Source organism: Salvelinus fontinalis, chromosome 19 (genome assembly GCF_029448725.1).
Source record: "Salvelinus fontinalis isolate EN_2023a chromosome 19, ASM2944872v1, whole genome shotgun sequence".
In the NCBI taxonomy this organism is placed as follows: domain Eukaryota; kingdom Metazoa; phylum Chordata; class Actinopteri; order Salmoniformes; family Salmonidae; genus Salvelinus; species Salvelinus fontinalis.
In genome coordinates this window covers 34840817-34868140 of record NC_074683.1, presented here as the reverse complement: position 1 = coordinate 34868140, position 27324 = coordinate 34840817, and the positions used below count along the sequence as shown (strand labels likewise).

Here is a 27324-nt window from a genome sequence, read left to right as displayed (position 1 = left end):
TTTCAGATTTTCTAAGTGTCTTACAGCGAAAACACAATAAATCGTTATATTAGCATACCACATATGCAAACGTTACCAGAGCATTGATTCTAGCCAAAGAGAGCGATAACGTAAACATCGCCAAAATATATTAATTTTTTCACTAACCTTCTCAGAATTCTTCCGATGACACTCCTGTAACATCATATTACACAATCCATATACAGTTTGTTCGAAAATGTGCATATTTAGCCACCAAAATCATGGTTAGACAATGACAAAAGTTGCCCAGCTGGTCAGACAATGTCGTGCGCCATATTAGACAGTGATCTAGCCGTATACATAAATACTCATAAACGTGACTAAAAAATATAGGGTGGACAGCGATTGATAGACAATTTAATTCTTAATACAATCGCTGATTTACATTTTTTAAATTATCCTTACTTTTCAATACAGTTTGCGCCAAGCGAAGCTACGTCAAACAAGATGGCGTCCTAAGCGATTAACATTTCTCGACAGAAACACGATTTATCATAATAAATTGTTCCTACTTTGAGCTGTTCTTCCATCAGAATCTTGGGCAAAGAATCCTTTCTTGGGTCTAATCGTCTTTTGGTCGAAAGCTGTCCTCTTGCCATGTAGAAATGCCCATTGCGTTCGTCATGAACTGGAACCGTGCCCAGAGATTCACAGTGTCTCAGAAATAAATGTCCCAAAATCGCACTAAACGGAAATAAATTGCTATAAAACGGTTTAAATTAACTACCTTATGATGTTTTTAACTCCTATAACGAGTAGAAACATGACCGGAGAAATATAACTGGCTTCACTAGTGCTTGGAAAAAGTGCAGGTCGGTGTCCACCGCGCGCCTGACGCATCTGGAAAAGAGTTCCTACCTACACGTGTTTTTGTTTTATAGGGGCTGTGATTGCGCAATCGATACCATTCAAATCGTCATCACGTAAAGGCATCCAGGGGAAGACGTAAGCAGTGTCTGTATGCTCATAGCAATAACAGTGGCCTTTAAACTGACTCCAGATCAGGGGCCAAAATGTGTGAAATCTGACTCCATGTCAGGGAAATTGCTGTAGAATGAGTTCTGTTCCACTCAGAGACAAAATTTCAACGGCTATAGAAACTAGAGACTGTTTTCTATCCAATAATAATAATAATATGCATATTGTACGATCAAGAATTTAGTAGGAAGCCGTTTAAAAAATTACACGATTTACATAAATAGTGACAACAGCACCCCCTAGCCTCAACAGGTTAACTAACCAAACCATCAGTCCTAGTTTGCCATTATGAAAATCGAAATCAACAATGCAAAAAAAAAAAAATCTATTCGAATTTTGCTTTCAAAATCAGCTCCAACATAGAACATGTAAGAGTGAACTAGCTACAGCCGTTGAATTAAACCGTGCTGATGTTCTGTGCATTATAGGGAAAGAATGCACACTCTAAAATGCCCTTTAAGACAATCAGAAACAAATATTCAACAATGCCATGGTATAATGAGAGTTATAAACTGGGTGGTTCGAGTCCTGAATGCTGATTGGCTGAGAAATGCCGCTTGTTCAGGAAACGCATCTCCCTTACTCTGATGGGATGAGACGGAGCATTTTCTGTGCCTATCTGACACACACACACACACACACACACACACACACACACACACACACACACACACACACACACACACACACACACACACACACACACACGTCAGATGAATGCTTGCAAAGTACACTATATATACAAAACTATGTGGACAACCCTTCAAATTAGTGGATTCGGCTATTTCAGCCACAGCCATTGCTGACAAGTGTATAAAATCAAGCACACAGCCATGTAATCGCCATAGACAAACATTGCCAGTAGAATGGCCTTGCTGAAGAGCTCAGTGACTTTCAAACGTGGCACCGTCATAGGATTCCTTTCCAACAAGTCAGTTTGTCAAATGTCTGCCCTGCTAGAGCTGCCCCGGTCAACTGTAAGTGCTGTTATTGTGAAGTGGAAACACCTAGGAGCAACAACGGCTCAGCCACACAAGCTCACAGAACCGCCGAGTGCTGAAAAGCGCAGTGCATAAAAATCGGACAGATCTGGATTTGGCGGATGCCAGGAGAACACTACCTGCCACAATGCATAGTGCCAACTGTAAAGTTTGGTGGAGGAGGAATAAAGGTATCGGGCTGTTTTTCATGGTTCAGGCTACGCCCCTGAGTTCCAGTGAAGCAAAATCTTAACGCAGCATACAATGACATTCTAGACAATTTTGTGCTTCCAACTTTGTGGCAACAGTTTGGGGAAGGCCCTTTCCTGTTTCAGCTTGAGAATGCCCCCGTGCACAAAGTGAGGTCTATAGAGAAATGCTTTGTCGAGGATCGGTGTGGAAGAACTTGACTGGCCCTCACAGATCCATGACCACAACTCCATCGAACACTTTTGGGATGAATTGGAGTGCCGACTGCGAGCCAGGCCTAATGCTCTTGTGGCTGAATGGAAACAAGTCCCAAATTGTCAGGACCCGGTGAGAGAAACAGTCACTAATAGTTGGCAGAACCCAGAAGATGAGGCAGACTCAGCAGTACTAGAGAAAATGATTTAATAAAAGGACAAGATCTTCAGGCAAAGAATATAAATCCACCACGTCCAAAATAAAGCCAAGAGGCACAAAATGGATATCCTCCAAAATACAAAGAAACTCCACAAAGTGGTAAAAACAGCAGGGAAAAACAAACCTCAAAAGACTACTCAAAAATACACAAGAACTAAACCAGAGAACCTCTGGAAAATCCAATAAGAGAACTATATGTTTCACACAAAAAGGCTTGGGCTGGGTGCTAACATACAAACACTGAGCAAAGAACTGAGGAACACACAGGGTTTAAATACTAACAAGGGAACGACACACAGGTGCAAACAATAAAAGAGCAAGGAAAAAACAAAAGGTTCAAAAAAGGTGCAATGGGGACATCTAGTGACAAAAACCAGAACAGTCCTGGCCAAAACCTGACACAAATCAAATCAAATGTTATTGGTCACATACACATGGTTAGCAGATGTTAATGCGAGTGTGGCGAAATGCACATACTTTTGAAAGCCTGGCTGTACCAAAGCTAAGTTAGGCCCCAAATACTTGTCAGTTTGGCAGCCATTTTAGGAAATGGCGCACCCAAAGAAGTGAATTCTAAGAACATTTGCCTAGTAGAACATCTTCACTTGCCTTAACTAACGGAAGCATGAATGGATATATTGGTCTTAAAATGTAAGACATTCCTGAAAGTAAGGTGAGGAATTCTATTAAACTCAGCAAGAAAAGAACGTCCTTTTTTCAGGACCCTGTCTTTCAAAGATAATTTGTAAAAATCCAAATAACTTCACAGATCTTCATTGTAAAGGGTTTTAGCGCTCAATGAACCATAAACAATTATTGAACATGCACCTGTGGAACAGGTGCACTAACAGCTTACAGACGGTAGGCAATTAAGGTCACAGTTATGAAAACTTATGACACTAAAGAGGCCTTTCTACTGACTCTGGAAAAACACCAAAAGAAAGATGCCCAGGGTCCCTGCTCATCTGCGTGAACGTGCCTTAGGCATGCTGCAAGGAGGCATGAGGACAGCAAATGTGGCCAGGGCAATAAATTGCAATGTCCGTACTGTGAGACGCTTAAGACAACGCTACAGGGAGACAGGACAGACCACGTGTAACAACACCTGCACAGGATCAGTACATCCAAACATCACACCTGCAGGACAGGTACAGGATGTCAACAGCAACTGCCCGAGTTACACCAGGAACGCACAACCCCTCCATCAGTGCTCAGACTGTCCGCAATAGGCTGAGAGAGGCTGGACTGAGGGCTTGTAGGCCTTTGTAAGACAGGTCATCACCAGACATGTGCATAAACCCACCTTCGCTGGACCAGACAGGACTGGCAAAAAGTGGTCTTCACTGACGAGTCACAGTTTTGTCTCACCAGGGGTGATGGTCGGATGCACGTTTATCATCAAAGGAATGAGCGTTACACCAAGGCCTGTACTCTGGAGCGGGATTGATTTGGAGGTGGAAGGTCCGTCATGGTCTGGGGCGGTGTGTCACAGCATCATCGGACTGAGCTTGTTGTCATTGCAAGCAATCTCAATGCTGTGTGTTACAGGGAAGACATTCTCCTCCCTCCCTCATGTGGTCCCCTTCCTTCAGGCTCATCCTGATTTGACCCTCAAGCATGACAATGCCACCAGCCATACTGCTCGTTCTGTTTGTGATTTCCTTCAAGACAGGAATGCCAGTGTTCTGCCATGGCCAGCGAAGAGCCCGGATCTCAATCCCATTGAGCACGTCTGGGACCTGTTGGATCGGAGGGTGAGGGCTAGGGCCATTCCCCCCAGAAATGTCTGGGAACTTGCAGGTGCCTTGGTGGAAGAGTGGGGTAACATCTCACAGCAAAAACTGGCAAATCTGGTGCAGTCCATGAGGAGGAGATGCACTGCAGTACTTAATGCAGCTGCTGGCCACACCAGATACTGACTGTTACTTTTGATTTTGACCACCCCTTTGTTCAGGGACACATTATTCAATTTCTGTTAGTCACATGTCTGTGGAACTTGTTCAGTTCATGTCTCAGTTGCTGAATCTTGTTATGCTCATACGAATATTTACACATGTTAAGTTTGCTGAATATTAACGCAGTTGACAGTGAGAGGACGTCTCTTTTTTTGCTGAGTTTATAACAACATAACGTTATCGTCCCTCTTTACGGCCTTTAGTTTTGATCGGTAGGCATGACTGTACGGACACCCTTGGCAGATGGTCAGGTTGGCATCAAGCCAGTGTATCATGTTGGACATAGTCTGAGCTGGGAAGTAGATGTGAGGAGCCATGCTGTTCTTTTATAATCTTCATTGACTATTTCTACATAGGCAGGCAGGCATCCCTTCTGATGTTCCTGAGGTTGTGCCACAGCTGCAACAGCAACAGTCTCAAGTTAAAGTGATGCCCTAATCCACCTTCCAGAATTAAAAAATCATGAAACTCCTGTCAATTAGGTGAATGCCTGCAGTACCAGTCAAAAGTTTGGACACACCTACTCATTCAAGGGTCTTTTTTAATTTTTATTATCTTCTACATTTTAGAATAACATCAAAACTATGAAATAGCACATATGGAATCATGTAGTAACCAAAAAAGTTTTAAACAAATCAAAATATATTTGAGATTTGAGATTCTTCAAAGTAGCCACCTTTTGCCTTTATGACAGCTTTGCACACTCTTGGCATTCTTTCAACCGGCTTCACCTGGAATGCTTTCCCCACATATTCTGAGCACTTGTTGGCTGCTTTTCCATCACTCTGCAGTACAACTAATCCCAAACCATCTCAATTGGGTTGAGGTCAGGTGATTGTGGATGCCAAGTCATCTGATGCAGCACCCCATCCCTGTCCTTGGTCAAATAGCCGTTACACAGCCTGGAGGTGTGTTGGGTCATTGTCCTGTTGAAAAACAAATGACAGTCAAACTAAGCGCAAACCAGATGGGATGGCTGTGGTAGAATGCTGTGATAGCCATGCTGGTTAAGTGTGCCTTGAATTCTAAATAAATCACACAGTGTCACCAGCAAAGCAGCATGCTCCATACTTCACGGTGAGAACCACACATGCAGAGATCACCCGTTTACCTACTCTGCGTCTCACAAAGACACAGTGGTTGGAACCAAAAATCTAGAATTTGGACTCATCAGATCAAAGGGCAGATTTCGACCAGTCTAATGTCCATTGCTTGTGTTTCTTGGCCCAAGCAAGTCTCTTCTTATTATTGGTGTCCTTTAGTAGTGGTTTCTTTGCAGCAATTTGAACATGAAGGCCTGATTCACACAGTCTCCTCTGAACAGTTGATGTTGAGATGTGTCTGTTACTTGAACTCTGTGAAGCATTTATTTGGGCTGCAATTTCTGAGGCTTGTAACTCTAATGAACTTATCCTCTGCAGCAGAGGTAACTCTTGTTCTTTCTTTCCTGTGGCGGTCATCATGAGAGCTAGTTTCACCATAGCACTTGATGTTTTTTGTGACTGCGCTTGAAGAAAATGTTGTTCCTGATTGACTGACCTTCATGTCTTAAAGTAATGATGGACTGTCATTTCTCTTTGCTTATTTGAGCTGTTCTTCCCATAATAGGGACTTGGTCTTTCACCAAATAGGGCTATCTTCCATCCCTACCTTGTCGCAACACAACTGATTGGCTCAAACAAATTAACTTTTAACAAGGTTAATTTAAATGCATTCCAGGTGACTACCTCATGAAGTTGGTTGAGAGAATGTCTTCACTATTATTCTACAAGGTATAAAATAGTACAAATAAAGAAAAACTCTTGAATGAGTAGGTGTGTCTAAACTTTTGACTGGTACTGTATGTTCTATCAGTGGGTAAAATCTACATTTTTTGTCCGTCTGTGAAGTCAGGAAATCGTGTTGGAACGGGTCACAGACGCATGGTTGTTGTTACTGGAGATGGGGGGGAAACACACTAACTCTTTTAAAACAATTACCTGCTTCCAGATCCCCAAATCAGCTAATAGATAGTATTGTCAAACTTGTCTAGAACACATTCATCCGTTTATAATGACATGACAAAGTATAGATTTCGCTTAGATGTGCTCAATCTAAACCGTGTACCAAATTATTCAACTCAGTTTCTCCTTCAAGTATTATCTCGCAATGTGCCCTGTGTGTCTGTGGGAAATGTGGGACAGGGCCAGTGTTGCTATAGCAACGTACTCTGCACTCGAGACGAACTGCAAGTTGAACTCAATGAGAGGCTCCTAAATTAATAGTGCCGTTTGTTTAGGTGCTTTTACAGCTAGCTAGCTACTTCACATACTGATATTGACTCCTGCATCACATACTGATATTGACTCCTGCATCACATACTGATGTCCACTCCTGCATTAGTGTTATAATAGTTAGCAGACCGATCGACATGCTGTACATGAACCTGGCTCAGAATCGGTGTAACAGGGTCTGTTAGAGACCGATAGAAGGAAGGCTGGTTAGGCCTAGCTAGGATGAGTGGTCCTTTCTCAGTATGGGCGTCCTATGCAAGTACAGTGCTTGATAATCATGAGAGGCGGATTGAAAAGGGCAATTAAGTGTGTGTGTGTGTGTGGTTCTCGCCCACTTGTCATCGCCCGCACCACAAAACACTGAGCACAGGAAAGCATTTGCTCGTTCGGAGAGGAGAGGGAGAGGGTGGATAAGTAATGCATGCTCTCGCTCTCTCTTCTCCCTCTGCTCCTCCCCCTTCCCTTATGGCTATAAAAATGCTTTCTGCACGCATTTCAATGAGACATGCCTGAGTTTGATCAATAACAAGCCATATTTTCATTAACACTAGAACCACTGGGCCTCTACGGAACCCCCCTTCAAGCTGATTAGTTGTCATTCTGACTGCAACATTCTAACAGTGTAATGAATACATTTCATATATACTATCGCAAAAATAATCATTTGGTTGTGTTTATGAAGGTCTTGGGTAATTTTAGAATACTTTTTTATTTTTTATTATATTACAATATCATTTTCATTCGTTTATGTTACAAGGCTATATTTAAAAACAAAAACGCATAAAAAACACTAACTCAAGTGTTCAATACATTTTATTTGTGGAATACCTTTTGTTGCAACTATGAGACAGAAAGCATATGTGTTAGAGTACGGTAAAAGCTATATAAAAAAGTCTTATTATTTCTTTTAAATAACCCCAACCACCAAGACGCATGGTCAAGATGCAAGGTGAAATTATGAAAACATCAGCAGCCGAAAAATCATTATAAGCACCAAGTGGCCTTGATAAATAGTGACATTCGGCACAAAGCAATAATGGCATTATAATGAATATGTCGATAGGATAGCAGTCAAAAATAGTCAATTATTTTCAGCTCGTGTTTGTGTATTGCGTCTTCACGCAATGGGATCAGTTGGATTCCAATTAGCTGTTATTCCTTGTCCTAACAGTTGACTTAGCTGTTATCCCTTGTCCTAACAGTTGACTTAGCTGTTATCCCTTGTCCTACCAGTTGACGTAGCTGTTATCCCTTGTCTTAACAGTTGACTTAGCTGTTATCCCTTGTCCTAACAGTTGACGTAGCTGTTATCCCTTGTCCTACCAGTTGACGTAGCTGTTATCCCTTGTCCTCCTGGGTGGCGCAGTGGTCTAGGGCACTGCATCGCAGTGCTAGCTGCGCCACCAGAGTCTCTGGGTTCGCGCCCAGGCTCTGTCGCAGCCGGCCGCAACCGGGAGGTCCGTGGGGCGACGCACAATTGGCATAGCGTCGTCCGGGTTAGGGAGGGTTTGGCCGGTAGGGATATCCTTGTCTCAGTATGTAAAATGTAATAAAATGTATGCACTCTACTGTAAGTCGCTCTGGATAAGAGCGTCTGCTAAAAGACTAAAATGTAAATGTAAATGTAATGTCCTAACAGTTGACTTAGCTGTTATCCCTTGTCCTAACAGTTGACGTAGCTGTTATCCCTTGTCTTAACAGTTGACGTAGCTGTTATCCCTTGTCCTAACAGTTGACGTAGCTGTTATCCCTTGTCCTACCAGTTGACGTAGCTGTTATCCCTTGTCTTAACAGTTGACGTAGCTGTTATCCCTTGTCTTAACAGTTGACGTAGCTGTTATCCCTTGTCTTAACAGTTGACGTAGCTGTTATCCCTTGTCTTAACAGTTGACATAGCTGTTATCCCTTGTCCTACCAGTTGACGTAGCTGTTATCCCTTGTCTTAACTTAACAGTAGACGTAGCTGTTAGCCCTTGTCCTAACAGTTGACGTAGCTGTTATCCCTTGTCTTAACAGTTGACGTAGCTGTTATCCCTTGTCCTACCAGTTGACGTAGCTGTTATCCCTTGTCTTAACTTAACAGCTGACGTAGCTGTTAGCCCTTGTCCTAACAGTTGACGTAGCTGTTATCCCTTGTCTTAACTTAACAGTTGACGTAGCTGTTATTCCTTGTCCTAACAGTTGACGTAGCTGTTAGCCATTGTCCTAACAGTTGACGTAGCTGTTATCCCTTGTCCTAACAGTTGACGTAGCTGTTAGCCCTTGTCCTAACAGTTGACGTAGCTGTTATCCCTTGTCCTACCAGTTGACGTAGCTGTTATCCCTTGTCTTAACTTAACAGTTGACGTAGCTGTTAGCCCTTGTCCTACCAGTTGACGTAGCTGTTATCCCTTGTTCTAACAGTTGACGTAGCTGTTATCCCTTGTACTACCTTTCATACCTTTCACTTGCTTGACACACTTTGACAAAACTTTGTTTGGTTGTAGTGCGTAATAGTCTCCAGTTCTCCCGTCATCTTGTCATTCTTCAGCACCGTTGTGGACTACAACGGCTGTGCAGATGCCATATATTGCACAGAGGGAGAAGCTCCCGCTTCACTTGGTTCGTGGTGCCAGCCAGATTTGTTTTCTTTGCAAGCAACTTATTCGCTAATGATGATGAAGTGAAGAAATTGTCCCCTGTGACATTTGTCCCATTGCCAATGTAAGGTTCCACAAGCCTTATCACCACATTCCCAACACTTGCTCACCTGCTGCCGATGTGGATATTTTCCCAGATTTTGAAAGCCATTCAGCATGTACAATTATGCATGCTCTCACTGTGTAGCCTACTCCAAGTAGGTCAGAGTAGACTGGTAAGACTGCTTGGATTCAGTGGAGTGTTATAGGGTACATACCATTTACAGATTAGAATTAGAGTGTATCAATACAATATAATGGCCCGTCCTGTTCTTAATTCACAATTGGTAATTACAGTTGAAGTCGGAAGTTTACATACACTTAGGTTGAATTCATTAAAACTCATTTTTCAACCACTCCACAAATTTCTTGTTAACAAACTATAGTTTTGGCAAGTCGGTTAGGACATGTGCATGACACAAGTAATTTTTCCAACAATTGTTTACAGACAGATTATTTCACTTATAATTAACTTTATCACAATTCCAGTGGGTCAGAAGTTGACATACACTAAGTTGACTGTGCCTTTAAACAGCTTGGAAAATTCCAGACAATTGTCATGGCTTTAGAAGCTTCTGGTAGGCTAATTGACATAATTTGAGTCAATTGGAGGTGTACCTGTGGATGTATTTCAAGGCCTACCTTCAAACTCAGTGCCTCTTTGCTTGACATCATGGGGAAATCAAAAATCAGCCAAGACCTCAGGGGAAAAAATGTAGACCCCCACAAGTCTGGTTCATCCTTGGGAGCAATTTCCAAACGCCTGAAGGTACCACGTTCATCTGTACAAACAATAGTACGCACATTTAAACACCATGGTGCGAAAAGTGCAAATCAATCCCAGAACAACAGCAAAGGACCTTGTGAAGATGCTGGAGGAAACAGGTACAAAAGAGTATCTATATCCACAGTAAAACAAGTCCTATATCGACATAGCCTGAAAGGCCGCTCAGCAAGAAAGAAGCCACTGCTCCAAAACCGCCATAAAAAAAAAGCCAGACTACAGTTTGCAACTGCACATGGGGACAAAGATCGTACTTTTTAGAGAAATGTCCTCTGGTCTGATGAAACAAAAATAGAACTGTTTGGCCATAATGACCATTGTTATGTTTGGAGGAAAAAAGCGGAGTCTTGCAAGACAAAGAACACCATCCCAACCTTGAAGCACGAGGGTGGCAGCATCATGTTGTGGGGGTGCTTTGCTGCAGGAGGGACTGGTGCACTTCACAAAATAGATGGCATCATGAGGTAGGAAAATGATGTGGATATATTGAAGCAGCATCTCAAGTCATCAGTCAGGAAGTTGAAGCTTGGTCGCAAATGGGTCTTCCAAATGGACAATGACCCCAAGCAAAGTCAAGGTATTGAAGTGGCCATCACAAAGCCCTGACCTCAAAACTATAGAAAATTTGTGGGCAGAATTGAAAAAGCGTGTGCAAGCAAGGAGGCCAACAAACCTGACTCAGTTACACCAGCTCTGTCAGGAGGAATGGGCCAAAATTCACCCAACTTATTGTGGGAAGCTTGTGGAAGGCTACCTGAAATGTTTGACCCAAGTTAAACAATTTAAGACAATGCTACCAAATACTAATTGAGTGTATTTAAACTTCTGACTCACTGGGAATGTGATGAAAGAAATAAAAGCTGAAATAAATAATTCTCTCTAATATTATTCTGACATTTCACATTCTTAAAATAAAGTGGTGATCCTAACTGACCAAAGACAGGGAATTTTTACTAGGATTAAATGTGAGAAATTGTGAAAAACTGAGTTTAAATGTATTTGGCTAAGGTGTATGTGAACTTCCGACTTAAACTGTACATAGTTATACGTAATTCCCCATCATACTTAAATGATTGAATCTGTTATATGTGTAAAATCTATTTCGGTTCAGTTTTGAGGCAATTATCGAGGTGTTTATCAGCTGGGGCACTACACTTTCAACTGTAGGGAGAAGGAGCCTAGCAGGCCCTACTGTCTGAAGAAGGAGAGGAGCAGGCCCTACTGTCTGAAGAAGGAGAGGAGCAGGACCTACTGTAGGGAGAAGGAGAGGAGCAGGCCCTACTGTAGGGAGAAGGAGAGGAGCAGGCCCAACTGTCTGAAGAAGGATAGGAGGAGGCCCTACTGTCTGAAGAAGGAGAGGAGGAGGCCCTACTGTCTGAAGAAGGAGCGGAGCAGGCCCTACTGTCTGAAGAAGGAGAGGAGGAGGCCCTACTGTCTGAAGAAGGAGCGGAGCAGGCCCTACTGTCTGAAGGAGAGGAGCAGGCCCTACTGTCTGAAGAAGGAGAGGAGCAGGCCCTACTGTAGGGAGAAGGAGCATAGCAGGCCCTACTGTCTGAAGAAGGAGAGGAGCAGGCCCTACTGTCTGAAGAAGGAGAGGAGCAGGCCCTACTGTAGGGAGAAGGAGCATAGCAGGCCCTACTGTCTGATGAAGGAGAGGAGCAGGCCCTACTGTCTGAAGAAGGAGAGGAGCAGGCCCTACTGTCTGAAGAAGGAGAGGAGCAGGCCCTACTGTCTGAAGAAGGAGAGGAGCAGGCCCTACTGTCTGAAGAAGGAGAGGAGCAGGCCCTACTGTCTGAAGAAGGAGAGGAGCAGGCCCTACTGTCTGAAGAAGGAGAGGAGCAGGCCCTACTGTCTGAAGGAGAGGAGCAGGCCCTACTGTCTGAAGAAGGAGAGGAGCAGGCCCTACTGTCTGAAGAAGGAGAGGAGCAGGCCTTACTGTTGAGCGAATGAGAGGCAACAGGGGAAACCATTTAAATGACATGCCCTCCTTAAACTAGTTATAACTCCAGTTCTGTTTGTGATATTAAGATTCGGACAACGACAGTGTGTTATATAGACGTTTTTAAGAAAAGTCAAGGACGGAGGGGGGCATGACTTAAAAAATATCAGAGAAATAAAATAATGAGCAGTGAAAATGACTGCTTTAGTGGTTCTAGTGTTAATGCTGCCTAGCCACCCCCCATGTTTCAGCTCCTGGGCCATCTACAGCAGGGCTAGGCAACTAGATTCAGCCCCGGAACGATTTTTGTCGGAGCGGATGGTCGGGGGGCCAGAACATAATTATAATATTTTGTACACTGCAAATTGACCACAACTAAGCTCAAAAAGAGATTGTATTTGAAAATGACAATAATTTCATACCTTGATTACATTTTTTTTTATTCGTGGGAATACAGATTTCCTAAATGAATCACATTTTTGGATGAATTCCAGGTGATTTGGTATTTTTACCAAAACCGACTTTGGTAAAACAAAGTCATAAAACAAAGCCAAACACAATCACTTGCAGGCCGCCTTTTGCTGACTTGGGCTGGGAATTGCCAGGGACCCCCCGATACAATATTATCACGATACTTAGGTGCCGATTTAGATATGTATTGTGATTATCAGCGTTCTATATCTATTGCGATTCGATACTGGGATTTTATTGCGATTTGATGTTCCAAACATATTGCTCACCATGCGTCTGCTGCAGAGGGACAAGAAAGAGCCATGAGAAAATGAGTTTTGATCAGTCATGGAAATAAAAGTGCTGAAAACTAATTTTCAAACTAAAACTAATTTGAAAACTAATTTGCTCCCTATTTAAAAAGAAGATAGAGAACAAGCTATGAAGAAAAAATACTGGAGTTTGGGTGCAGGTACAATCAGCTAGCGCAAAAATTATATTGCGACATTGTCGAAATGATACGATATATAGTCAAAAATAATATAGCCCGAAATGGAAATCTATAAATTTTTCCCCCCCATCACTATTGCCGACACCTGATCTCCATGAAGCTGCTGTTATCTGCTGGACCATCTACAGCCAGCTGCCTGATATATATATATATATATATATATATATATATATATATATATATATATATATATATATATATATATATATATATATATATATATATATATATGCTACTGCACATTAAGTGCTTTTCATTCTACCCATTCTTCCCAAACAAGTCACGGTATGCATTTACACTGTGGTACCATATATTACCATTTATCACACGGGGAGAGGAGAAGACGGGAGAGGGGGAGGAGAAGATGGGAGAGGTGAGGAGAGGGTATAGGGGGAGGGGTGGAGTTCATTATTCATCAGCCTTATAAAGGCACCTTTTGAGTAAGCATGTCCTTCAGCAGAGAGAGAGGGAGGGAGGGAGGGAAAGAGAGAGGGAGAGAGAGATGAGAGAGACAAAGGGCACACAGCCTTTTAACCATCCTTAATGTCTCTCCTCACTGCCTACAGGTCATACAGCTTCACTACTACAACTCTTCCTTTCCCTCCACTACCAACGGCTCACTGAAATGACAGGCAGACAAATCAACACAAAGTGCACCTGTCTTGGCGTACTCTGCTTACTGTCACCTGGGTCCTTCTAAGTCCTTGGTCAGCTTTATTTCACAGGCACAGGTGTTACCGCTGCCTGGGATTTCATTTTCTGCTCTTGTTTCTACTACATTCTGGACTCTCTGACATTCTCATGGGCTTGCTTTCTTCTGCAGGCTCTGGCTTTCACAGACATCTGTACTCACACACATCTGTACTCACACACATCTGTACTCAGACATTCATCACACACACTCACTCAAATAATTGTACATGTTACAGTAGCATTAGCTGCGTGTGTGTGTATGCGTGCATGTGAAGAAACAGTGTGTACTTGCTTGACGGTGTGTCAGGGGAGGGAAGGGACCAGAAGCGTAATCTCACTCTGTAACAGCCATTGCTAAATTCTAAGGGAATTGTTGGCAGCCGCTGAAATGCTTCCCGTCATCTTGTCATTTTTACAGTGTCCTCAGGCTGAACACACTATAATATACACACAAAGCTGTGCTTGAAAACCTGCTGTTAGCAGGCGGGCTGCAGCGCCTCTCCTCACACACATACACTTAACATACTGCCATTGTGACACACACCATTACTAGTTATGATTTGCCCCTGGAGTTTTGTTAGTCACTCCCTTCGCCCTATTGCGTCATCGGTCAGTGGTGTGTGAATGGTGGAAACAGGAATGAATTGGCTGGAGATTCAATAGGATTGTTTTGTAACAGGGTTTAGAGTCAGAGACAGTGCTGGGAGAAAGAGAGAGCTTTCTCAGGCAGGGAAGGACAGGGCAGAGCAGGGAAGGACAGGGCAGAGCAGAGTAGAGCAGGTCAGGGCAGAGCAGGGAAGAACAGGGCAGAGCAGGACAGCAGGACAGGGTAGAGTAGAGTAGAGCAGGTCAGGGCAGAGCAGGGAAGGACAGGGCAGAGCAGGACAGCAGGACAGGGTAGAGCAGAGTAGAGCAGGACAGGGTAGAGCAGAGTAGAGCAGGGCAGAGTAGAGCAGGGCAGAGTAGAGCAGGGCAGAGTAGAGCAGGGCAGAGTAGAGCAGGACAGGGCAGAGTAGAGTAGGACAGGGCAGAGTAGAGCAGGACAGGGCAGAGTAGAGCAGGACAGGGCAGAGTAGAGCAGGACAGGGCAGAGTAGAGCAGGACAGGGCAGAGCAGGGAAGGACATGGCAGAGTAGAGCAGGACAGGACAGGGCAGAGCAGGGAAGGACAGGGCAGAGTAGAGCAGGACAGGGCAGAGCAGGACAGGACAGGGCAGAGCAGGGAAGGACAGGGCAGAGCAGGGAAGGACAGGGCAGAGCAGGACAGGGCAGGGCAGAGCAGGGAAGGACAGGGCAGAGCAGGACAGGACAGGGCAGAGCAGGGCAGGACAGGGAAGGACAGGGCAGAGCAGGGAAGGACAGGGCAGAGCAGGGAAGGACAGGGCAGAGCAGGACAGAGCAGGGCAGGGCAGGACAGGATAGCCTAAAAGACTGTCAGATGTTGTCGTGACTTGAAAACGTGGCTGCAGGTGAGCAGGGGAACTCAAAGTTGACTGGTTATTCCTTCCAGATGTTGCTTTGTAACAATGGCCCATTCTTGTTGTTGAGGTCCGTTGAAGACTCTCAGGACAGACCCATGGTGTCCCTGATCCTAGGTCAGGAGTGGTGTTAAAATATCCTCTGGCCATAGGTCATCAGCTCAGCTGTCATTTGTTTTGTCTCTCATGCTGGAAATGTTGTTTTCTTTACACCTCTTTCCTTAACTAGCACGCCTTTCATATTATGATAGAGGTAAGAGAAGTCTCTCTCATTCAGCAGTTGGTTACGATCTGTTCAGCTTCTGCATCTCTTGTGAATATGATTTATCATATCCCTCAAGCTTGAGACTCCCACCACTTCAGATGCACCATTCATGTCTATTTGAGTTTGAAACTGCTCACTGTTATTTTAATTTTTTGATGTGCACGGATATACGCTAAATCCACTGTCCTGTTTGGGATTCAGCAGCAGGAGGGAAGTGCATGGACCGTTGCCTTATTGGTTGGAATGCAAGAGTCTGAGCATGCTATGAATGCAGCCAAAGAACATGATGGTGAAATGATCAATATGGTGTCTTATATCAATGTGGGGTGGGAGAATGGTGGCTAACCACACACACACACACACTCACACCAACAGTTATAGGCTACTTAAATATAATAACCATTTGAAACAGAAGCAACCCACCGCCTGCTGGTTTGCAGTATAGCTAAGTCAGTACAAGGATAACCGTTCTCAGTAGCTTGCAAACATCAATATTGATTCTCCTGTTGAAGACAAAAGAATGTGTCACACAGGTGATAAATGTTAGGCCTCTCAGCCCGGTCCTAGCCTACAGGGACAGCTGGACCATAAAAATGACATTGTTTTCATTTTTACGAGTGCCTGCGCTATGATTGATCACTTGAGAGAATGGCAACGTAAACATGACCTTGAACACTGTGAAGACAGCTAGAGGTGCAGGGTGTGGCTGCGGTTAGGTCTGGACTGCAGGCTTTAGGCCCAGGCTATATATCCTGCCCTATATGCTGCCCTCTTTCACTTGGTTTCCCTCTTCACTCATTCCCACTCCCTCCTTCCTGTTCTTCCTTTGCCGTCATTAATCAGTCTATTCTTTCTTCCCTTCCTGTTGTGGCTCTACGCATGCAGGCCATTATGTGTACAACCTATGGGGAAAGAGAAACATTTTCTGACATTAAAGAGGCTAGCCTTCCCTGCTATTCAACTAAACCATTAGAGGACCAATAGTGGCCCTCATTGAAGCAAACGCAAACTTGCGCAAACGCAAACGCAAACTTGTAGTGTATTTGAGTTTTAAAAACGCTTCAAAAGTTTGTAATTTCCGCTTTTGAAATTTCAGACTTGATTTGACGTAAAGAAAAATGTATCAACCCCTACAAAAATGTCCATGAATTATAATCCAAATAATAATTCACATTCCCTGTTGCTGCAGAAATATTTTCCTGCCGTAGCAAATTGGTTTAAATGAAGTTCCGACATCTGTATAGACCTGTAACAGTCTGTAGACACAGAATGGCCATGGTCCGTCAGCACGGCGACCAGAACACCTCTTAATCAGTCTGTCATCATCATCATCATCCTGCCTTTGTAGTTCTCTTCCTTGATGGTATCGAGGCAAAGGTCTGTTTTTATTACTGTCTGGAGCTATGATGGACATGATGGATGTGCCTATAAAACATGATCTATAGTTAGAGCAGAGCATATGCCTTTACATGGCTCCAGTGCAGATCAGAGCCGTACCTACAGTACCAGTCAAAAGTTTGGACACACCTACTCATTCAAGGGTTTTTCTTTATTTTTACTATTTTCTACATTGTAGAATAATAGTGACGACATCATAACTATTAAATAACACAAAAAGGGAATCATGTAGTAACCAAAAAAGTTTTAAACAAATCACAATATATTTGAGATTTGAGATTCTTCAAAGTAGCCACCCTTTGTCTTGATGACAGCTTTGCACACTCTAGGCATTCTCTCAACGTGCTTCACCCTGAATGCTTTTCATACAGTCTTAAAGGAGTTCCCACATATGCTGAGCACTTGTTGGCTGCTTTTCCTTCACTCTGCGGTCCAACTAACTATCTCAATTGGGTTGAGGTCGGGTGATTGTGGAGGCCAGGTCACCTGATGCAGCACTCCATCACTCTCCTGACTTGGTCAAATAGCCCTTACACAGCCTGAAGGTGTGTTGGCTTATTGTCCAGTTGAAAACAAATGATAGTCCCACGAAGTGAAAACCAGATGGGATGGCGTATCACTGCAGAATGCTGTGCTAGCCATGCTGGTTAAGTGTGCCTTGAATTCTAAATAAATCATAAACAAATAAATCATGTCACCAGCAAAGCAGCATCACACCTCCTCCTCCATGCTTCACGGTGGGAACCACACATATGCAGAGATCATCTGTTCACCAACTCTGCGTCTCACAAAGACACGGTGGTTGGAACCAAAAATCTAAAATTTGGTCTCAACAGACCAAATGACAGATTTCCACCGGTCTAATGGCCATTGCTCGTGTTTCTTGGACCAAGCAAGTCTCTTCTTATTGGTGTCCTTTAGTAGGGGTTTCTTTGCAGCAATTCGACAATGAAGGCCCGATTCACACAGTCTCTGAACAGTTGATGTTGAGATGTGTCTGTTACTTGAACTCTGTGAAGCATTTATTTGGACTGCAATTTCTGAGGCTGGTAACTCTAATGAACTTAGGTAACTCTGGGTCTTTCTTTCCTGTGGCGGTCATCATGAGAGCCAGTTTCATCAAAGCGCTTGATGGTTCTTGCGACTGCACTTGAAGAAACTTAAAAAGTTATTGAAATGTTCTGTATTGACTGACCTTCATGTCTTAAGTAATGATGGACTGCCATTTATCTTTGCTTATTTGAACTGTTCTTGCCATAATATGGACTTGGTCTTTTACCAAATAGGGCTACCTTCTGTATACCACCCATACATTGTCACAACACAACTGGTTGGCTCAAACACATTAAGGAGGAAAGAAATTCCACAAATTAACTTTTAACAAGGCACACCTGTTAATTAAAATGCATTCCAGGTGTCTACCTCATGAAGCTGGTTGAGAGAATGCCAAGAGTGTGCAAGCTGTCATCAAGGCAAAGGGTGGCTACTTTGAAGAAGCTATCAAATCATTTTTGATTTGTTTAAAACTTAAAACTTTTTTGGTTACTACATGATTCCATATGTGTTATTTAATAGTTATGATGTCGCCACTATTATTTTACAATGTAGAAATAGTAAAAATAAAGAACAAACATTTGAATGAGTAGGTGTGTCTAAACTGACTGGTACTTTGACTGGTACTTGACTGGTACTTTATATAATGGCTCAGAGTTGGCAATGTAAACTCTTAGTTCCAGACCAGGAACTCTAGTCCCATTGCTTTACCTCAAGTTAAACAATCAACCCACCTATTTCAAAGGGGTTATTGTAGCACCTGGATTTGAATATCCTTTTAAAACTACTGGGCCAAGCCGAGCCGGAAAGAACAGAATGCCTATAATGTAAATCGGGTATAGATATCCTTCCAGATCAGGTGTGCTGCAGCAGTCAGTCAGTCCCTCCATGCTCCTCTATGGTAAGTAGGTCAGGCCTCATCCAGTAGTCCAAAGAGGAGACGAGGGTTTGTGATTTAAGTTTAACATGCTCATCACTTCCCTAGCCCCCATAAGCCCCTTCTGTCAAAGCTTCATAGCACCCAGCCCAGCAGCTGGTTAAAAGTTTCTCTTTTCCCCCTAGCCCAACCATTGGCCCTGCAACATGGAAGCCATTTTGGATCCTACTTCAATGTACTGCAGTCCCATTTAATGCTTGGTCTCTGTGTAACAAACAGTGAGTTTGATGTGTGTGTGTGTTTCTTTCTCTTCTCCTCTGCAGGACCCGGGGCCCATGCCTCCCTCCCCCATCCTGGGACAGAAGCCACTGCAGTTAATTGAGATCAAAGCCAGGGGGCGCTTCGGCTGCGTGTGGAAGGCTCAGTTGCTCAACGATTACGTGGCTGTCAAAATATTCCCCATTCAGGTACAGTAATGTAACCACTAACTACCACTAGTAGCAGGACAGAGGGCTGTGTGGAGGCTTTCCCTGCTTCTTTGGAAGGGAGAAGAGAGCGTCATCAGTCTTAAAGCTCCAGGCCCTAGGTAATCCTCCTGGGCTGACCAGCCCCTTACTTTAGAGGCCAATCACTAAGCCCACAGTGGCCTTGATTGACCACTGAGCACCAACTGACATGACAGAACATACATTATTATACTATTTTTAAATAACAATTATTTTTTTGTTTTTTTGTTTTCATGTCTAATAGGAATCCAAAACCCATTCTTAGTTGATATTGTACATCTTGAATAGTTTTCTGTGTGTTTGGCGTCCTCAGGACAAGCAGTCATGGCAGAACGAGTATGAGATCTACAACCTAAGCGGGATGAGGCATGAGAACCTGCTCCACTTCCTGGGAGCAGAGAAGAGGGGTAACAACATGGACATAGAGCTGTGGCTGATCACAGCCTACCACGAGAAGGTACAGCCCCCCCTGCTGGTCAGAGGATCACAGCACAAACAAAGCAAATTAAATCACAACTCATTCAACGTTGTCATGCTAGAATAAAAAAATTATCCCAAGACATCAACCGTCTTTGTGAAAATGCAAGTCTATGTAGCAACACTGGTCCAGTATTTATTAACAAGACAATCTTAGATAGAGCTGTTTCTTCCTATTGTTCAGAAAACACTAGAATGGTCTTTATCTGTGTTGAATATATCTGCCCTCTAGTGGTTAGAGGTAGAACAATCAGCTGGCATTATGTCAGATGGTATGGTGGCATGTTGACTTCAAGGTGAGCCACATTTGCTAGGTGCTGTTAACTGGTTGTCTGCCTCTGCCTCCATTTCCAGGGATCGTTGACAGACTATCTGAAGGCCAACGTGTTGTCGTGGAGCGAGCTGTGCCACATAGCTCAGACCACGGCTCGAGGCCTGGCCTACCTCCATGAAGACATCCCTGGTCTGAAAGACGGACACAAGCCAGCCGTCGCCCACAGGTCAGCTCCCTGCTCTCCCATCCTCCCTGGTCACCTATCTCTATGTTTGTGTTCCTCTATCATTACACTGCCATTAAAGACCTATTCTACGATGTTCTTTTCAATCCACTGCCTTCTTTCACTTACCCCCCCCCAAAAATATATTTCTGCTTCCAGAAAGTATACAACATTCATCCTGTTAAATGATGGGTATCTTTCCTCTCCCACGCTGTCTGTTGTCTCATTGGTGTGTTTCTCTTCTGCTGTGATCCACAGGGACATCAAGAGTAAGAATATCCTTCTAAAGTCCAACCTGACGGCCTGCATCGCTGACTTTGGCCTGGCCCAGAGGTTTGAGGCTGGGAAATCCGCTGGGGACACGCATGGACAGGTGAGTGATGGGAGGAATGGTTGTGGAAGGTGTAGTCCAGACTCCATGATGTTCTAAATGACTGTAAAAATGTCAGCATACCTCGACGTTCATATTACAAAGAAAAAAAAACATCTAGATTGTTAACCTGTTCAGCACAAGCGGAACTCTGTATTCCCTGATGTCAGATTGACACAATTGCATGTAAATTGTCCAAAACAGGCAGGACCACCGATTGAGACTGACCTCTAACCTGTGTGTGTGTGCGTCTGTTCATTCCAGGTGGGCACCCGGAGGTACATGGCCCCTGAGGTGCTGGAGGGGGCCATCAACTTCCAGCGGGACTCGTTCCTGAGGATAGACATGTATGCCCTGGGACTGGTGCTGTGGGAACTGGCCGCACGCTGCAAAGCTGCTGATGGTAAGAACACACTCCCTGGACGGACCATATAGGAGTGGCCCACGCAGAGTAGGGTGTGGCCCACGCAGAGTAGGGTGTGGCCCACGCAGAGTAGGGTGTGGCCCACGCAGAGTAGGGTGTGGCCCACGCAGAGTAGGGTGTGGCCCACGCAGAGTAGGGTGTGGCCCACGCAGAGTAGGGTGTGGCCCACGCAGAGTAGGGTGTGGCCCACGCAGAGTAGGAGTGGCCAACTCTCTTCCTGTCTTCCTAGCATAATCTCTGGAGAGCTACCCTACTGCAGGATATTGTTCCAGCTTTACTCTGAACTTTGATTAGCGAAATCAGGTGTAGGGCTGGAGCAGAAGCCAACATACACAGTATCTCTCCAGGAGGGGGGGTGTCCTTTCCTGCACTATCATAGTCCTGGTGTCTAACCAGGGAATTCTGTCTGGATTCTGTCTGTCTGGCTCCATGGAGCCGTATTGACCTGGCCTAACCCGGGTTGTTGTGTCGGGGGTCAGCATGTGGAATGCCCTGCATGACCTCTGGTTATCACTGGAGGTCAACCCTGGGTTAGAGCCTGGTCAGAGCAACACACCGCCACGCCCCAGAGGGAGACCTCCACTGGTTAAGAGTTGTTAGACAACACAAAGCATCAGCTCTGAATACCTTAGGGAAAAAACTCAGAGATCACTGATTGTGTTTAGACCACTGTTTTATTTTATTAGCTGAAAGTAATGACTGGTATATTGATTGCATTTTGTGAATGTTTTTTCTTTGTTGGAATGGATCACTGTGGTGTTGAGGTAACAGTCTGCTGTGTGTTATTTCAGGCCCAGTGGATGAGTACATGCTGCCGTTTGAGGAGGAGATTGGCCAGCACCCATCGTTGGAGGACATGCAGGATGTTGTAGTTCACAAAAAGCTGAGGCCCACGCTCAGGGAGTGCTGGCAGAAACACACTGTGAGTATTACAGCATGTATCTTAATCAATCAACCATAGTGACCTGACTGAAGGGCTAGTACCGTGACTACCACAAACTACAAACGACCAAAACCCATTGTCATGCAACAGTAAGGAGATGGAGGACAGTGCCTTCAGAAACTATTCACACCCCTTTGTTGTGTTACAAAGTGGGATTGTCAACTATCTACACAGTACTCTGTCAAAGTGGAAGAAAAATTCTAACATTTGTCAAAGATTTATGAATAATAAAACACTAATATACACTACCGTTCAAAAGTTTGGGGTCACTTAAAAATGTCCTTGTTTTTGAAAGAAAAGCACATTTTTTGTTCATTAAAATAACATCAAATTGATCAGAAATACAGTGTAGACATTGTTAATGTTGTAAATGACTATTGTAGCTAGAAACAGTTGATTAGAAAATCCTTTTGCAATTATGTTAGCACAGCTGAAAACTGTTGTGCTGATTAAAAATAACTTTAGACTAGTTGAATATCTGGAGCATCAGCATTTGTGGGTCCAATTACAGGCTCAAAATGGCCAGAAACAAAGAACTTTCTCCTGAAACTCGTCAGTCTATTCTTGTTCTGAGAAATGAAGGCTATTCCATGCAAGAAATTGCCAAGAACCTGAAGATCTCGTACAACGCTGTGTAATACTCCCTTCACAGAACAACGCAAACTGGCTCTAACCAGAATAGAAAGAGTGGGAGGCCCCGGTGCACAACTGAGCAAGAGGACAAGTACATTAGAGTGTCTAGTTTGACAAACAGATGCCTCACAAGTCCTCAACTGGCAGCTTCATTAAATAGTACCCACAAAACACCAGTCTCAACATCAACAGTGAAGGGGCGACTCCGAGATGCTGGCCTTCTAGGCAGAGTTCCTCTGTCCAATGTCTGTGTTCTTTTGCCCATCTTAATATTTTATTTTTATTGGCCAGTCTGAGATATGGCTTATTCTTTTCAACTCTGCCTAGAAGGCCAGCATCCCAGAGTCGCCTCTTGACTGTTGACGTTGAGACTGGTGTTTTGCGGGCCTCATGGTGAAATCCCTGAGCGGTTTCCTTCCCCTCCGGTAACTAGGTTAGGAAGGACAACTGTATCTTTGTAGTGACTGGGTGTATTAATACACCATCCAAAGTGTAAGTAATAACTTCACCATGCTCAAAGGGATATTCAGTGTCTGCATTTTTATTTTTACCCATCTACCAATAGGTGCCCTTTGCGAGGAATTGAAAAACCTCTTTGGTCTTTGTGGTTGAATCTGTGTTTAAGATTCACTGCTCGACTGAGGAACCTTACAGATAATTGTTTGTGTGGGGTACAAAGATGAGAGAGTCATTCAAAAATCATGTTAAACACTGTTATTGCACACAGTGAGTCCATTCAACTTATTATGTGATTTGTTAAGCACATTTTTACCATGACCCAGGGCACTGCTTACCTCATCTGTTTGTCTTGACTACGGGTAGCTAAGATGGTTTGTCTGAATTGCTACTGTCTGCAGACCATCCTAACACGAGCCCAACGCAGACACTAATTGATTGTACAATGATATCTTTCTACAATTTTTTCCCCTCCCCCCAGTCAAGAAGATAGTGGCCATTTCTGTCCGAAATGTCTGCTGAGTGGCCTCCTCCTCACAGTTTCTCAGTGTCTCCTACCACATCTGTTTCCTCTCTTGTGGATCTGTAACAGTAGATTAGTTCACTTAATGGTGTCTGGTCTCTCTATGTCCACCATGACGCACCATGGGCCTCGCTCGATGTGTGTCATTGTGCCCTTCTGTCGCCGAGGGTAACCGTGTGTGTGTGTGTGTGTGTGTGCTGTCCCTCCCAGGGTCTGACCATGCTGTGTGAGACCATCGAGGAGTGCTGGGACCACGAGGCGGAGGCGCGCCTGTCGGCAGGGTGCGTGGAGGAGCGCATGGTGCAGATGCAGCGCCTCAACAACGTCACCGCACCCGAGGAGATCGTCACAGTTGTCACCATGGTGACCAACGTGGACTACCCCCCCAAAGAATCCAGCCTATGACTAGGCGTATGAACAGGAGAACAGATCTCAAAGAGACTCGCCTCCCTAAGCAGAAGGTCAGGACTCTTTCCAACGTTCGTCGCTAACTCTGGGATTATACCCAAAGTGGCGCCAAAATCATTTAGTGGACCTGGGTTCATGGAGAATGATCCAGTTTTAAACTGGTTCCTATTGCATTTAGCTACATGTGTACCTAAAGACTTGCTCATGCCCAGGTCCTTTAAAATGGGAGGGCATGATGGGGGGTGGGGAGGGGGGACAATCAATCATCTAGACCCCTCAATGAACAAATATTTTTGTCCAGCACCTTGACAATGGACAAAGTCATTTTAAAGTTGACCTTTTGGTTGATATTACCATTTTTTTGTAAAATAAAGGAAAATGTACTTCCTGGACTGACTTCAGTTTTTTTTCTAAGAAAAGGCGGAACAGGAGAGAAGAAGAATCGAGACACACAGTTAACTTCATTTCAGTATAAAAAAAAGGGCAACTTGGTTTATTAGACACATTTGCTGTTTGTGTTTCTCAGAATGACTACTGTAATGCCAATAAGAAACAGCTTCTGAATGTCTGTGTTTCGCTGCTGTACAGAGAGAGAGAGAGAGAGAACAGCGTAATCAAGGTTATTTATCCAGACCTGCCTCACAGCATTTCTATACAAATAACCATCAACCTCTTGAGTCTCTCAACAAGGTATACCTCAGTTGTACATCCTACAAATAAGTATGTTTTCCTTTGTAACACTAAAACCACTACAGGACATTGACATTCAGATGACATGTTTGGTATTGAAGCTTTTTCAAATGATGGAGTATGCCAACAAAATGGCCATTCACAAACAAGTGTTTCTGCCTTCTTCATTTCTGTTTGTGTATTTTTTTGTGTATTTTCTATGTTGCCCCTGCTATTCAAATGTGACTGTGAGCATTGTTGTTTTTACCAAAATGTTTTTAACTTTTTAAACATCCCTGAAAATATGAAAATATTTGAGGAAAAATATTATTTTAAAGCACTTCCCTTTTTAGGTTTGCGGTGTCCACATAATATTAAAAACGCATGCTTTTTTTTGTTTTGTTTTTGAGCTGGTGTTTTGTTTTTGAGCTGGTGTCGGTTGTTTGAAAACCCCTTTTGATTTTAAACTCAAATGTCTACAATCCACTGTAACTGTATTGCTCATTCTCCCTGCCATGTTTGTGGTATTTTCTGTTCGTAGTCTACTATATTCACCGTATTTCAATACGTCTCAGGAAGCATACATTACTATACGACCCCCCCCCCCCCCGCTTTTAGGCTCTGACTCATTCTCGTGCCATTATTTTGGATAACTTAGTCGAGGGGTGCATATATGAGGTCTTTACGGCTTCTGTGGTTTTCAGGTAGATGTCCATTTAGACGGGTTATTCAGATCTTGTCAGGTGTTCTACATTGCTAATGTAGCCATCATGATAAAAATCGATACGTGTTCCCCCTCAATCTTGTATTCTCCATCACTAACAGCATGTCCACCACTTTGGCTATGTGCTACTGTAGACAAGACATAACAGATTCAAATGGCCAATTGTAGCTTTCAGATTCGAACCAGAAATATGTTCTATTAGTAGTTTTATTGTAGTAAAACACTGGTGACTCAATTCTGTGCTTCTCTCCATCAGACAGATTTTGTTATATCCTACCACATAAAGAGAGACGTTCAGGGATATAATAACACCATGCTTTTGCTGTTTTAACTGTATCCAATCAACGTTGGAACTGACAGTTGCTTTTTGCCATGGCACCAACTTACTTTCACTCTATGTAGCTTTTGTATTTAAATCAATGTAATCATCTGTTTGTGTTTATTCTCTGACTTAAAACCAGTACATCCTCTCTGGCAAGAACTGTATGCCAACTCAATAGTGCAACAACATGTAAGTTATGGATTTAAAGCGGTCACGGCATCTGTAGGACTAACACCGTGTAGCTCAGGGTTTCTTATTCTCTGACTGTTTGACATCTATGCTACTCTTGCTATTCCTCTCTAACCAGAGCCACTCTGATTCAGGAGTATAGACATGGGGAACCAACAGAAGAGCAATCTTCAAAAACAGGGGGAGGCAGATTTGCAACTGCTGCCATTTTGATATTGTACACTTTGTGTTTGTATTATCTTTAGCACTGACGCTAAAGAGGAAAGTCAAATCCAATCTGTTTGCATCCGTATTTTGTTCCACAATATCTTTTTAGGAACACTACTGCTGTGCAGATACTCTATCTCCCTAAACAGATACTCCCCCTCTGGCCTCAGAAGGTTTCTAGGTTTCGTTTATGTCAAACAAGCTACTTCTATGACACCGTCAGGTTCTTAAGGAGGCACACATTGCATGTCGCCTACATTGTAGTATACCCCTTAACATAAGCCAAACCCCTCTATGACAGCAGATGACTGGATGGAAAATGCACAGTATGTACATATGAATGTTGTTTTAGATAGTGATTTTAGCATGAGGTTGTTTTTATGGTCTCAAGGTGAAAAAGAAAACAATCTTTATCATGTTAATAATATTCCAAAAAATAATTTAATGTTCATTTTATATGTAATTGTATTGTAAAAAAATATGGTTTTATTAATTTATGTCAAGGCCCAGACAATGCTCACTTCTCTTTCAAAGGAAAAAGTATTGTTATTATATAGGCTAGCAAAGACTCCCTGGATTGGCTCATTCATTACCTCAGACCAATCAGACAGACATCCTAGCTGTCAACTCAACTTTCCCACAACATTGATCAGTGTTGAAGGCAGATTGTATGGTGTGACCATAGACTTGTGTAGTTAACAGTGCTGTGGGAATATGAGATTTGACAAGCTATGGAGTTTTTAATTTACATTTTCTATGCTATGGTGACGCATTATTTTCGTCATCACAATAGAATTGGTGTCACTGTAACTGAGGTTTGTGTTACCTGCCGATTTTCTCACCCGTAGTCATAAATGGCCATCCTGCTATCGAAATAAACATGACATCTTTTCCTTTGTTTTGCAAGTATTTAACAAAACCGTTTCAGGGCTTGGTTGGAAGTGATAGTTAAAAATTGTACAGAAGACATTTTATGCCATTTCTCCCCCTAAAATAAAGTATAGTGACTGCTCTGAACAA

At 43.4% G+C, this 27324-nt stretch overlaps 1 protein-coding gene across 2 annotated transcripts in view; it reads left to right on the top strand.

Moving 5' to 3' along the window:
* LOC129816665 (activin receptor type-2A-like) overlaps positions 1–27324 on the top strand; it is a 61141-nt gene extending 33817 nt beyond the window's left edge. The window contains exons 5-12 of one of the 2 annotated variants that reach the window (XM_055871420.1): positions 15593–15616; positions 19280–19423; positions 19776–19919; positions 20294–20439; positions 20695–20809; positions 21071–21209; positions 22022–22152; positions 23996–27324. In XM_055871420.1, the coding sequence (XP_055727395.1) occupies positions 15593–15616; positions 19280–19423; positions 19776–19919; positions 20294–20439; positions 20695–20809; positions 21071–21209; positions 22022–22152; positions 23996–24190 (1038 nt within the window). In that variant the 3' untranslated portion in view covers positions 24191–27324. The remainder of the gene's footprint in view (positions 1–15592; positions 15617–19279; positions 19424–19775; positions 19920–20293; positions 20440–20694; positions 20810–21070; positions 21210–22021; positions 22153–23995) is intronic. The other variant, XM_055871421.1, reaches the window with a different exon arrangement.